Source organism: Ornithorhynchus anatinus, unplaced genomic scaffold (assembly GCF_004115215.2).
Source record: "Ornithorhynchus anatinus isolate Pmale09 unplaced genomic scaffold, mOrnAna1.pri.v4 scaffold_93_arrow_ctg1, whole genome shotgun sequence".
Classification (NCBI taxonomy): Eukaryota; Metazoa; Chordata; class Mammalia; order Monotremata; family Ornithorhynchidae; genus Ornithorhynchus; species Ornithorhynchus anatinus.
The window spans coordinates 1,279,130-1,293,522 of record NW_024396943.1 but is presented as its reverse complement, the minus strand read 5'-3'; the positions used below and the strand labels follow the sequence as shown (position 1 = coordinate 1,293,522).

General features: G+C 58.8%; 1 protein-coding gene across 7 annotated transcripts in view; it reads right to left on the bottom strand.

Annotated features, from left to right (window-relative positions):
- The window catches only part of RAF1 (Raf-1 proto-oncogene, serine/threonine kinase), a 63,180-nt gene that overhangs the window by 14,820 nt on the left and 33,967 nt on the right, over positions 1-14,393 (bottom strand). For all 7 annotated transcript variants that reach the window (XM_029057404.2, XM_029057405.2, XM_029057406.2 and 4 more), the window contains one exon: positions 755-839. In XM_029057404.2, coding sequence (XP_028913237.1) covers positions 755-839 — 85 coding nt within the window. The remainder of the gene's footprint in view (positions 1-754; positions 840-14,393) is intronic.

Below are 14,393 nucleotides of genomic sequence, written 5' to 3'. Positions count from 1 at the left end.
CAGGAAGATGGGAGATCCGAAGGGTGGGTTTGTCCCGGTTGACAAAACAGCAGATGCCCTGCAGGCGGGTCAGTCCAGGTAGGCTCAGGGAGCATCCGCTTGTTCTCGGGACCAGACTCTTGAAGAGACCACGCACAAACTGCTCACTTTGCCCTATTTCACATCCTCAGGCAAGCCCCCAGACCGCCCCACAGAGGTGCCTACTCTCTCGTCACAGCCTAGCCCGGATCAGCGAGCGTAACGGCCTCACTCACCTCCACTCTGAGCTAAGTTCCAGAGTCAGATGGGCAGACGCTTCCTTCCACGGGTTGGGGGAAGAGAGGAGGATGGGGGACATTGGGGCCGTGAGGTGGGATGGCCCCAGGTCTTTCCCAACCACAATCGAGATTGAGGATTAGCATGGCTAGTTCCCACGAAAACCCCAGGGTCCTTTCCTCTCTAGGTGGGGACGGCAGGAATTTAAAAAAAAAAAAAGCTCTACTCTCCTCTTCTCTTGGACTTTCAGAAAAAATTTAAACTTTGGACAATGTCGGGGTGGGAGAGACTCAGCGAAACATCCACCAAAACGGAAGGAGCCTCTTGGCCCCAAATCTCTCTGGTGGTGGGAGGATGACCGTCCACTGACAAGAAGCCTGGGTTTCAGGGCCGAGAGCACCGAGCGGGGCATGAAGAAGGCGCGCCCCTGGGCCCCGCACCATCTCAGCCCGCCACGACTGGGCTCCGCGGGACCCGACAGAAACATTTTCCCACTGACCTGAGCACAGCCACCTCGTTCCTGAAGGCCTGCAACTGCTCGGGCGTAGGATCTATAACCTTTAAGATCTTCACAGCCACATCTCCTGTAAAAGGAGGGGAACAAGCAGAGTGACATTTCGGGGGGGAGGGAGGGGAACGGCGCAGGGACGGAATGAGTCTTCAGGACAGACACCGAACGGGAAACTTGTCACCACATATTTGGAATGAAGAAATGGAAGGCTTCGTAAACGCAGAGATGACCAAATGACTTACTCGCCTGAAACCACAGGAAGCAATCCACAAAATGAGAACAAACTTGTTTTGAAAGCTACACTGTGGCCGAGAAGGCTCACTTTGCTCTGATAGCCGATGGCTCAGGCTGCAGAGACCCAGTGGCTGCTTCCCATTGCCATAATAATAATAATAATAATAATAATAATAATAATGGTATTTGTCAAGCGCTATGTGCCAAGGACCCTTCTAAGCACTGGAGGAGATACAAGGTAATCAGCTTGTCCCACGTGGGGCTCACCCTTTTAATCCCCATTTTGTAGATGAGATAACTGAGGCACAGAGAAGTTAAGTGACTGGCCCAAGGTCACACGGCAGACACGTGGCAGAGCAGGGATTAGAACCCACATCCTCTGACTCTCAAGCCCGGGCTCTTTCCCCTAAGCCACGCTGCTCCTCACCCATCCATCCATTAGTATTTACCGAGCGCAGAGTACCAAACCAGGGGCTTGTGAGGGAGGGCAACCCAAGAAACAGCCCCTGCCCTCCAGGAGCTCATAAACTAGCAGACAACAGAAACCTACCATTTGGACTTGCCGGCACCTGTCACCCCCGGCCCCTACCTCGCACGTTTCTGCATTTCACCACCACATCCCACCACCAAAAGGGGGCTGCACGGCCATCGACAAGGACGGTGGGTGAGAGAAAGCTGCCCCAATAGAGAACCTCCCCTCCCCTTCTCTCTCCCCGCTGGTCAGCTCTCCGGTGACCGCTTTAGGGCCGGGGTCCTCAAGGACGCCGTGCGAGCGGCGCCTGCAGCTTTGCCCTTCTCCGGCAGGTCGGGGAAGAGGGCTAGGAGGTCGGTGCCCTCGGGGGTCCTTTCCCCCCGGGGGACTTACGTGCCTGACAAACTCACGCCACGGACCTGGCGCCCCATGCACACACCCAGCTGGCTCTTCCCACGAGGCGCATTCTATCCGGGGGCCCGTCGGTGGAAGGACGGTCCCTAATCCCGTAGCCAGGTTTCAGCCCGGGCGCCGAGCAAAGGCACCCACTGTGAAAGGACGGAGGCTCATTGGTGGGGGCGGCTAATCGTATGGCCCAAAAGGCAGCTCCTTGGGCTCTGGAAGGCCTTACCGATCCAGCAAATCTCTTACTACAGAGAAGCAAGGGATATTTGCCGTCCCCCCTCCCCCGATAACCTCCTTCTCATCAAACTCCGGGACGGCAGGAGGGCTGAGCAGAGAGAGATGGCCCTGGGGTGGCCGGCCCCTCTCCCCTCCAGTCTTCTGCCAGGGTCGGAGTCCTACAGGAGAGTTCACGACGACGAAGAGAAAGAGGAACTGTGCTCAAGGCAGTGGGGCGAGGGGGGATCATCTGGCATGTCTACCCACCTTCGGAGAACTCAGGTTACAGGAAGTAATCTCTGCTTCTCCAATGGAGGGTGGGGGGCCTGCCAGACGATCTCTCTCCGGTCGACGCCGGAGGCCAGGGGGCCGGGAGATCCAAAGGCTTTTCTCCTAAAGGCCCAAATGGGAGCAGATGACTGGCAGAGGTCAGGGGAGCAGACCAGCACCGGGGGTGCTGCCAGCCCTCGGTAGTGGGGGCCGAGACTGATGCTGAGAGGAGGAGTTTAGCCCCGCGGTCAGCGGGCCATTCTGCTCACGGCCTCTCTGAGACGGTCTCGTCATGGGAAATCCCGGGCCCCCAGATGGCGGGGAGGGCTGGAGCGTCAAGGGCAGTCCCCCTGGGGGGCTTGGGATTCGGAAAGGATTTGGGCAAGGGTGAGCTCTTGGTTGTTGGGAGAGGTGGAGGCTGTTCAGGGGGAGATAGTGAGTTCACCGGGCCCCGGATTACTTTCTCCCTAAAGATCCTGGTCCCAGGGGAGGTGGACAGGTCAGGGGCGGGGAGGGGGGGGAATTCAATCCCTAAGCTCCCAGACCCCGCGAACACATCGGGCAGAGGCGACAGCTGCCAGGAACAGGACATTCTTAGCAAGGTACAGAAGGTCACAGCTGAGGAGGGACTCCACGGGACTCGGTCAGCTGGGTGGGGGAGAGCAGCAGTAAAGTCCCAAGGAGTACAGGGATCCTGGGAGGAAAGGCTAAGCTGGAACGGGTCCTCGGTGGAAACAACTGTGGTATTTAAGTGCTTACTATGTGTCAAGCGCTGGGGGAAGATACAAGATAATCGGGTCCCACGTGAGGTTCACAATCTCAGGAGGAGAGATAACAGGTACTGAATCCCCATTTTACAAATGAGATAACTGAGGCCCAGAGAGGTTAAGTGACTCGCTCAATGTCACACCCAGAGAGGTTAAGTGACTCGCTCAACGTCACACCCAGCAGACAAGTGGCGGAGCCAGGACGAGAACCCAGGTGCTCTGACTCCCAAGCCCGGGCTCTTTCCACTAGGCCACGCTGCTTCTCTTGATGGATGGACCCAGGTGACTGTCTACCTCCAGGAGGGATGTTGAGATGGCTCAGAGGGCTGGGAAAGCTCACTCGACGAGGCGGGATTTCAGGAGGGCTTTGAACAGGGGGAGAGCTGCGGTCTGTCCGATTTGAGGCGGAAGGGAGCTCCAAGCCGGGCGAAGGGCATTTCCCCGACGGCCAACTTCAACCGCTCACTCCCCGGGGCTCTTTCCAGGCTGCTGTCGAACGTACTCCCCGCCTGTCCTAAATCCACACTCCCTGAACTCTATGGGACCCTTCACTGGACCCGTCATCACCCCGGCTCCCTCCTCCCATTCCTCTCCAAACTCCCTAAGCGAGTTGTCTGTAACCGCTGCCTCCACTTCCTCCCCTCCAATTCTCTCCTTGAACCCCACCAATCTGGCTTCCGCCCCACTTCACTCTACGGAAACTGCCTACGCCAACCCAACAGCCCCTACGCTACCCTCGTCTTCCCGGACCCCTCAGCTGCCTCGGTCTCTTCGGACCACCCCCTTCTCCTGGAAATACTCTCTCACCTCGGCTTCCCTGACATCGTCCTCTCCTGGTTCTCTTCAATCGATCATATTTACGCGGGGCACTGGGCTAAGCGCTTGGAGAGTACAATATAGGAGATTTGGTAATAATAATAATAATGATGGCATTTATTAAGCGCTTACTATGTGCAAAGCACCGTTCTAAGTGCCGGGGTGGATACAAGGTGATCAGGTCGTCCCACGTGGGGCTCAGTCTTCCTCCCCATTTTACAGATGAGGGAACTGAGGCACAGAGAAGTTAAGTGACTTGCCCAAAGTCACCCAGCTGACAAGCGGCTGAGCTGGGATTTGAACCCATGCCCTCTGACTCTCAAGCCCGGGCTCTTTCCACTGAGCCCTGCTGCTTCCCCGTTCCCCCTCCACAAGGAGCTTAATCTGGTTTACGGTCTCCTCCTATCTCCCTGTCCACTCCTCCGCTGCCTCCCACCCTCCTCCTAACTGTAGCTGTCCCTCCGAGGCTCGATTCTGGGACCCCTTCTATTCTCCGTCTACACCTACTCCCTCGGGGGAATACGCCCACTCCCCCCACCTCAACTACCATCTCTACAAGGGTGAGTCCTAAATAAGCGCTTAGTACAGTGCCCTGCAAAGAGTAAGCACCAAATAAATACCACCGATTGATCTACATCCCCAGCCCCTCCCTCTCGCCTCCACCGCCGTCCCCCATTTCTTTCTGCCTTTGGTACACTTTTACTTCAGTGCGCAGCTGGAATCTCAAACCCTCTCCACCCCCCAGACCTTTCCGTCACTGCAGACGACACCACCATCCTCTCTGTCACATGAGCCCGGAAACCTGGCATTATCTTAGACTCATCTCTCTCGGTCAACCCGCACGTTCAGTCTGCCACCAAATCCTGTCGGTTCTACCTTCGCAACCTGGCTAAAATCCGCCCTCTCCTCTCCTTCCAAATGGCTACTATGCCGATCCAAGCACACTTATCCTAACCTGCCTCGATTACCGCATCAGCCTCCTGGCTACTTCCCGGCCTCCTGCCTCTCCCCACTCCAGTCTATACTTCACTCTGCTGACCGGCTTATCTTTCTCCAAAAACGTTCAGTCCGCATCTCCCCACTCCTCCCAAACCTCCAACGGCTGCCAGTCCATCACCACATCAAATAAACTCCTTACCGTCAGCTTCACGGGAAGCGGCGAGGACTATTGGGAAGAGCCCGGGCCTGGGTTCGAATCCCAAGCTCTGCCACTTGGCAGAGAGCTGTGTGGTCTTGGACAAGTCAGTTGGCTTCTCTATGCCTCCATTTCCTCAACTGTAAAATGGGGATACGATTCCACTCCCTCCTATCTATAGACTGGGAGCCCCAAGTGGGATGGGGACTGCGTGCAACCTGATTATCTTCTATCTACCTCTACGCTTAAGTACGGTGCTTGGCACATAGTAAGTGCTTAACAAGTCCCTATTTAAGGCACTCAATGAGTACTCTCCCTCCTACGTGACCTCACTGATCTACGACGACGAGCCAGCCCACACGCTCTGCTCTTCTGGCGCCATCCTTCTTCCTGTGCTATGATTTCTTCCGCATCGCGCTGCCGACCCCTTGCCGACACGACCCCCGGCTCCCCAAACTGGAACTCCCTCCCCTTCATATCCAACAGGCCACTTTCAAACTCCTATCTCCTCCAAGAGGCCTTCCCCAAGTCATTTCCCCACCTTTATCTGCCCTCCCTTATGTCCCCTAAGCACTCGGGTGTGTACTCCTTAAACACTTTTTTTTAATGGTATTTATTAAGCGCTTACTGTGTGTCGAGCACGGTTCTAAGCGCTAGGGTAGCTACAAGTTAATCGGGCAGGACACAGTCCCTGTCCCACGGGGGCCTCCCAGCCTGAGTTGGAAGGAGAACAGGTATTGAATCTCCATTTTAGAGTAGAGGAAACTGAGGCCCAGAGAAGTGAAGTGACTTGCCCAAGGATGCACAGCAGAGAAGCGGCCAAGCCAGAAGGAGAACCCAGGTCCTCTGACTCCTCTGCCCGGGGTCTTCCCACTAGGCCACACTGCTTCCCACTCTGATACTCGCCCCACAGCCCTTATGTCTGCAACCTCATACCCTGCCCCTTCCCCTACTTGTAATTGACTTCCACGTCTGCTGCCCTCCTAGTCGGCAAGCTCCTTGTGGGCAGGGATCGTGTCGACCAACTCCACTGAACTGTACTCTCCCCCCGTGCTTAGTGCAGTGGTCTACGCACAGTAAGCGCTCAATAAATACCACTGGTCAATTGAGATCCATCCGTCGATTGATTCCAAGCGCTCAGTACAGTGCTCTGCACATAGTAAGCGCTCAATAAATACTATTGAATGAATGACTTGATAGAACAGCAAGGGGACGGAGGCTGGAGAATTTCCCAAGTGCATAGTACAGTGCCCCGAACACAGTAAGTGCTCAGTAATTACCACTGATCAATTGAGTAACTGCAGGAGGGAGAGCTGAGGGTGAGAGAGAGTTGGAAGGTGGGCTTCGGAAGCCCGAAGGCGGCGGGATAGGGAGTAGCAGGTGAAGAGAGCAGGCAGGTAGGTGAGGTGAAGCCAGGTGGTGGAGAGCCACGACGCCGATCGTAAAGGTCTCCGAGTAGTGCGGAGGGACTCGGGGATCCGGTGGAGGCTCTGGAGAGGAGACACTTGGGCCGAGCGACGCTTCGGGGAGATGATCCGTGCAGCGACGGCGGTGGCGTGGTCTAGGATGGAGCGGAGAGAGGCCGGGGGAGCAGTGAAGAGGCTGATGCAACCGTCTGGTCCGAGGCCAGACCAGAGCATGGACTGGGGAGGCGGCGGTCTGGGCGGAGCCGGGCCATGGGGCCGGGCCGTGGGAAGAACCGGCGGGATCCGGCAGGAGATCCAACGTGAGGATCGAGCAACGGCGGAGAGTCGAAGAGGGCATCGAGGCCGCAGGCTTCTGGGAAGGGGGGGGATGGCGTGATCCCAGCCGCCTGGCCAGCCACCGGGCACCCTCCATCAAACTACGGCCACCCGCTCTGGAGCCAGGACGGGGACCCCATTCCGGGAGACGGGGCCCCCTGTGGTGAGCTCAGGCGGCCGGCGGCTACTAGCACCATCCTACCGCATCACCGCCTTCCGGCTTGCTCAGAACCTTGGACGTGGAGGGGGGCGATGCCCGAACCAACCCCTTCGATCCAGGCCAGCTGCCTGCCGCGGCTTCGACCAGCCATTAGGTCAACGCCTGGCGCTCCCCAACGCCCAAGTGGCCCTTGGGCAAGTGAGGGTCGAGGGATGCTTTCGGAGGGCCCCGAGAGCACTTAACGCCACCGGTCCACCAGCCCCTTCATCCCCCTAGTAACCGGAAGGGTGAAAGGTCGAGCCCTGTCGTCCGCAGCCCACGTCCATCCCAAGCAGAGGGACCCGGGGCCGGTGGCCCTCGATGGCTGAGACAGAGCGCCGCGGGCCATCTGTCCACAGCCGGCTGCTGGGGGCGTGTCCGCTTCGCTCTTGCCTCCGGCACTTTGATACGGATGCTGTCACTCGGCTGCGGGGAGGGGGGCAGGGGATGAGGGGTGGTGTTCCCTGGGCCCTCATCCCTTCAGGGAGGCGCCTGTCATCAGCACCACTGCATTAGTGGGAGTAGGGGGCGACAGGGAAGGGGGAGGGAAATGGTGGGGGAGAGAAGGAGGGGAGTGGGGAGAGGTTGATAAAAGGGCACCTTTGGAGTACTTTTCCTCCTGGGGACCAGCACCTTCGACGGCCATGTAGATTGTTTTGTTTGTTTCACGGTACTTGTTAAGCGCTTACTGCGTCAAACACCATGCCAAGCGCTGGGGCAGGTACAAGTCATTTAGGGCGGACACAGTCCCGGACCCGCATGAGGCTCTCGGTCTTGGGTAGGAGGGAGAACAGGTATCTGGGGCACAGAGAAGTTATAAGTGACTTGCCCAAGGTAACACAGAAAGCAACGGGCGGAGCAACTGGCAGAGCCGGGATGAGAACACGGGTCCTCCGACTCCCAGGCCCGGGCTCTTTCCACTAGGCCACACCGCTTCCCATAGAGGCCCGCCACCTCCGCCACGCTCCAAGAGCTAAACTCTTGTGAGGCGAGAGAAGGTGGGTGGCTAGAGTGGCCGGAAGCCCGAGGTCCCTCGGCTTTGGGCCCGGCCGGCCCCGTCGGACCCCGTCTCCCAAGAGGATCACCATCGGGGCCAGAGACTAGCCCGACTTCAGTCAGCCCAGAAGCCCCCTCGAGGCCTCGTGCGGCCCGGGAAGAAGAGAGCACCCCAGCCTTCCGAGTCAAGCCCAGGGGAAGGAGGGCGGGGGCGGGAAGAGGAGGGGCGGGAAGGGGAGCCACGGACCACAAAACCAAGGAGGTGGCAACGTTCGTCCGCAGTCCAAAAAGGGGCACCTGCTCACTGTTCTAAGGCCGACAGGCCACCCACGTGCTCTTCTCAAGGAAAACCCAGGCTTCGGGGACCTCTGCAGGGTGGAGGCGAGCCCAAGCGGAGACGGTGAGGAAATGGCCCGAGAGAAAGTGGCGTTCAGGAGCCTGGGGAGACACTGGCCCGACGACGACCACCTCGGGCCCCGTGACCTCCCCGCCCTTCTCCCCACCCCTCCCCGGGGCCCCCCAGCCAGCAGGCGGGAATCCCACCAGCCTCCTCCCCGATCGACCGTCCTGCCCGCCCCATCCTACAGGGGAGAGGCGGCGGGGCCCCCAAGCACTGGCCGGATTGTTCCAGCGGTGCCCCGCCCCACCAAGGCCACAGACGGCACCGGGGGGAAGCCCTCCTCCCAGAAGTCTGCTTGGGGATGGCAAAGGAGCAGCCGAGACAGTACCCGCAGCTGCCTGCCTCATCCCCGCTGGCCGGGCTCCTCACCCAAGATGTCCCTCTGGCCGACTGGAGGGGAGATGGCCAGGCTGGCTCGGTTCGATCTGTACGGATCTGCCCTGGACCCAGAGGCAGAGGCCTGGAGCCGGTTCGGGCCGTACCGGGCCCCGAAAGGATTCCCGCGTGCCTCGATGGGTCCGCTCTCGACCGGCAGGCTCTGGAAGCGTGTTCTCTCCAAGTTCCCGTGTCCAAGCGCTTGCAGTCGGAGGGGTCACGGGGACCACGTGCCGCAGGAGCACCCCCTGCAACTGGGCACTGGGGGCCAGGCCCCTCCACTGCGGGACCGAAGACCCGGGCTCCTGACGGAACAGGTGACGGGGCCCCGGCAGGGACGCGTGCTGCTTCTCGGAGGGCTCCCGGGGTTCTTCCTCTGGGCCTTCGGCCAGTGGCTCAACGGCGCCTGCCTGCTCCATCTTCGGGGTCGCGTCCCGGAAGCCAGTTGTTTCAACGTGGGAAGCTTCTCCTCCACTCGCTTGGTCTCCTCCTGGAAAGGCTTCCCTCACAAAGAAAGGAGTGGGGAGCCCCAAAGTACTCTTCCAGGGGGACCTGGCATTCATGAAGCATGGAAACTGAGCGAGGCACTGTACTGAGCTTGGGGGGAGTCTGGGGACACTGGCCCACAGGGAGCTCACAGTCCAACCAGAGGGATTCGGGTGGGGGGGAGAGGGAAAGGAAGAAAGCGACAGACAGGGCATATGAGATATATACAAGGGGTGGGGGAGAGAAGGAGAGAAAGAGAAAGAGAGAGAGAGAGCATGCATGCACCAAGCTAAAATAGCAAGCAAACTAAAAAGAGCGCCACGGCAACACCACCAATGTACTACTGCCCGGAGGAGGTGGTCTCCAGCCTCCTCGGCACCTCAAGGTTCCTGAAGAAACCAAGTCGCCACATCCACCGCAAGATTTTAAAGGTGGAGGAAGTAGGTCTTCTGCCCACCCGGCAATCCTGAAGGGAGCTGGCTTGGCTCCCAAATCAGGAGAGAGGGTGGGAGCAGCCATGTCCACGTCCGTCCGTCCGTCCCCCCCCCCGGGCAACCCCTGCCCCGCCCGGGGCCCCAACGGAGAGGTAGGTTCCGGGCCGCAGGACACAGCCGAGCCAGAGCTTTGCCCTGGGAGGCCATCGCTGGTCCGGCCTCCGCCCGCCCGCTCCCGAAAGCCCACACCGGCTCGCTCTCTCAGAAAAGCACTGCCATCTTTTTCTGGCGGGGCGGCCCCAGAGGGAGCGATTTTGCCATCTAGGATGGCGAGCCGACCGAAGGAGGGGCGGGGCGGCCCCTGGATCGCACTCCGGCGAGGCGGTGGGGCCGCATCCCAGACGGACGCCCAGGCACCCCACCGGTCCCCGGGGCGGGCGGGCAGGCAGGGAGGGAGGGAGGGAGCGGTCAGCTGCCGGAGGAGCACGCTGGCCGGGACCCGGCTGGTTTCTTTGGGGCGGCACCCAGGGGGTAGCCAAACCTGAACGGGTCTCCGACTTGGCTTAGAAAGGGCAGACTACCTGAAAGCCAAGAGCAGCTCTGCTGTGCCCCTGGAAAAAGAGGGGAACAAAGGACAAAAAACAAAAAACCAAAACCTGATTAGATACTTTTCCCCTTAGCAGAGAGGCACAAGCAACCAAAAAAGTACTCCCGGGGGGAGGGGAGGAGGGCGTGCGGCCTAGCCGGCCCCAGATGAGTATTAGCAGCCCATCAGCCCACGAGCCAAGAGGGCTGCCTGTGACTGCAGCAAGAAACGGGGGTGCGCCATCTTAGCCTGGGTCCCTTCGAAAGCACAACTGATCCGGGCTGCTTTCCTCAGCGGGCCAAAGGGGAGGGGAGAGGAGGAAGGAGTGGGAGCAAGGGGAACGGGGCCCGAGGAAGGTCTCGGCAAGGCGGCCTGCCCTGCCCAGCTGTTTCCTCTCCAGGAGAGTAGGGGCGGGGGGGGGGGGTTGCAGTGAGGAGGGAGGTCTGGGGATGAGGGAATGGGAACCATTCCCTAATCCCACAGCGCTCCCACGGCAGGCGGTCCCAGCCAGCAGACCCTGGGGGACCAGGTGGGGGCCTGGGGCCACCCAGCTGTGGGGGGAGGCGCCAAGCCAGGGCCCCGGCAGTGAAATCCAAAGTCCGAGGCGGGCTCTCGGGTGGAGAGGGTATGGGGCTAGCAGACTCGGAGGGAACTCCCCTAGGCCGATGGGCTTCGGGGTGGGCCTCCCGCATCCCCATCTCCCCTCCTCCCGTTCCCCCCCCCCCTCAGGGCGACAGGGGGAATACAACTGTGGAGGGGAGCGCTAAGGCAGGAATGCGGGAGTGAGCCCGGCAGGCTTTTAGGGCCTGGGAACCCCTTGAGTTTTGCCAGCGGGAGGGGACGGGGAAGGGGAGGGTGGGGGGTGGGGGAGGGAGGGCTAGACACCCTCCACCGGCGTCAGCTTACCTGAGGTGAGTCTCTGAGGTCATCACGGCCCGGCGCCAGGAGGGAAACTGGAGGGGAGAGGGGCCCCGCCTCCCTAGGCCCATGGGAGGAGGAGCAGAGCCTGACTCTCTGGTCAGGCTGCCCGCTATCCAGGGAGGCAGCCCCTCAAGCATTACGAGGACGAGTCCGGAGGGTATCCAGGAGCGGCTACCAGAGTGATCATCTGGCATGTCCCTTACCCACCTTTGGAGAAATCAACATTTTAACTCCTTAGAATGTGATCGCCCCAGAATTTTTACTTCAGATAAAATACTAATCATCATCATCATCATAACTTTTTAAATGGTCGTGAGATCACGATAAAAATCCCCCCTGGAAGCGCTAAAACGAATCCAAATAGAAATACCGGCACTAGGCTCAGCCCGGGTTTGTCTCCAAACTAACCCAACTGGCCAGCACCTCCAAGCTGCCAACTCACAGCACCATGAAATGAACCCAATAATTGAACAGGCAGAACAGAATCGATTCCCACCGTTCCCCTGCATTCTTAATCCGGGAATCAGGAACCGCGGGGCAGGACTAGTTACTAGTCTGGCTACCTGCTGCCTGGCAAAGTCAAAAAATGCCACGCTGTTTAGGGGGGAGACCAGAGGATGGGCTGGGGAGCGGTGGGGAAACTGGAGAGCTTGTTTTGGATAGTGTGGATGAACTGCTTTACAGGGTGGCTTTGCTACCCAAAGGAAACCTTCCTTAAAAGGCCAGAAGATTCATTTCCAATTAGACTGCTGAGAGACACACTTCAACTGCTACTGACAACTACTCGAATTCAGAACTGACTTTCAGAGGTGAACCTTCCAAGTCCATCTTTTCTGATTTTTTGGATGTCTCTCTCTCTCTCAACTTCTCTCCGTAGAGCTCTACGTACGGAGAGAAGCAGCAGGGCAGGCCAGTGGAAAGAGCCTGGGCGTCAGGGGGTTTGGGTTCTGGTCCCGGTTCTGCCACTTGCCTGTTGGCAGAACTCGAGCAAGTCACGTAGACTGTGAGCCCCATATGGGACAGGGATTGTGTCCAACCTGATTCACTTGGATCACCCCCAGCACTTAAACCAGTGCTTGACACAGTGTATTTGCCTACCATATGCCAGAAGAAGAACAAGGAGGAGGAGGCGGCGGAGGAAGAGATGGAGGAAGAGTAGGAGAAGGAGGAGAAGGAGAACAACTTCACCTCTCTGGGCCTTGGTTTCCCTCATCTGTAAAACGGGGATTCGCTCCCCTGCTCTCCATCCCCCTCCAGACTGGTGAGCCCTGTGTGGGACCGGGACCGTGTCCGCCCCAGTGCTCCTTGTATCTGTCCCAGCGGAGCCGTGTTCGGTGCCTGGCACCCAGCGAGCGCCTCCCTGATATCACAGTTATTACCGTGCACCACCAGCTCCAGATATCAAGATACAGCTGCCTGGAACATCCCGGCCTCGGGGAAGGCCAAACCTCAGTCAGCAACTTTTCGATTCTGACGACTTCTCCCTGGACCCGGCACGCACAGAGCGTGTGTGCTTAGGAGGGATTCTCTCTCACCGATGCTGAGTTGGGGTTTTGGCTGAGAAATCCGTGGCAGCAGCCCCCAGTGAGCACTCCGGAGTGGGTTTCTCTTCCCGCGGGGCTCTGCGAGAACTGAGCGGAACTAGAACCCCGGCGCCCTGAGAAGAAACCTTACGCAAAGCCCGGAATTGAACATTCTAGAGGCACAGAGATCCACGGCAACTATTCGGAGGAAGAGGAAACCTCAGCCGCTCTCCACAGGAGCCAAGCCGAAGAACGGGATGGAATCCCACAGCCACAGCACCTTGCCCACCTGGGGCTGGCTCCGGACGAAACGCTCACCTGCCTCCCCGACGCCACCGGCTCCCTTTCCCTCCCGTGTGCAGCCCCGAACTCTGTGCGACGCCACAGCTTGCGGCTGGGAGGCGGTGGGGGCCAGGGACGAGAGAAGCAGTGGGGCGGCCTGGTGCCAAGCGACCAGGCCTGGGAGTCAGAGGACCTGGGTTCTCATCCTGGCTCTGCCAGCTGCCTGCTGTCGTTTCACTTCTCTGGGTCTCAGTTGCCCCATCTGGAAAACGGGGACTAAAGACCGGTTTTCCCTCCTACTTGGACTATGAACCCCATGGGGGGTGGATGTACCAACCTATCTCGTATCTACCCGGTACTCAGTACAGTGCTTGGCTCACGATAAGTGTTTGACAAATACATTATTATTACTATTATCCTTATTTTGACCCACGCCTTGAGGGAGCTCAGAATTCCTCTTGGATTCGTCGCATCGGGATAACTGAACCCGGAGCGGACGTAATTTACAAATGCCGAGGAAAGATATTTACCTACCAGGTTGGAGTGGACTGAGGTAATTCCTACAACAGAGGAGCTTGGGAATATTTTTTCCAGAGTCCAAAAACTCCATTAAAAAGAGAGCCGCCATCTAATAAAGTAGACCCAGATTGCAGTTCCAGGAGGAACCAATTGTTAAAATAGGGCGTTTCCCGCGAGACCCCAGGCAGCACTGCCCGGGCGTGGGGGCGCTCGGACTCCACTGGGGCGACCACTACCCCACGGGCGCCCGCCTGTCTGGGCCAGCGGGGGGCACTCTTTGGGCGCAAGCATGCCCAGACCCGAGGAGGGCTACGGGACGCGGCCCCCGCCCGTGGTCGAGGAGGGATGGGGACACCTTTCTTCACCCTGCATTAAAATCTTTCCCGTAGAGCCGTCGCCCAATCGGTGTGTCTTACTTGCCCCCGATTCCAAAACCAATTTCACTTGGCCCAGAGAGTGCCAGCGCTGGGGTTTCTCGGGCTCTGTCGGACCGAAGCCACTCGAGACGCCAGACCCACTAGAGGCGCCCCTGGGCCTCCTTCGCCCTGTACGTGCCCAGGTTGGCACAGATGAAGTGCCCCCGCCGTATATCAGAGACCAATACTTTCATTCGTAGAACCGCGATACCCGGTTGAAACGTATCGTGCGGGCTAGGGCCGATTTGAATGCAACCCATGATGCCCGGCACTTAGAACAGTGCTCGGCACACAGTAAGTGCTTCACAGATACATTATTATTATTATTATTACTATTATCACATACCTGCGGTCAAAGCGGCGATACCTGTGATGCCTACGAGCTTTCCGAGGAAAAGCACCTCTCCAGGGACTGAAGACAGCCGCTACATTG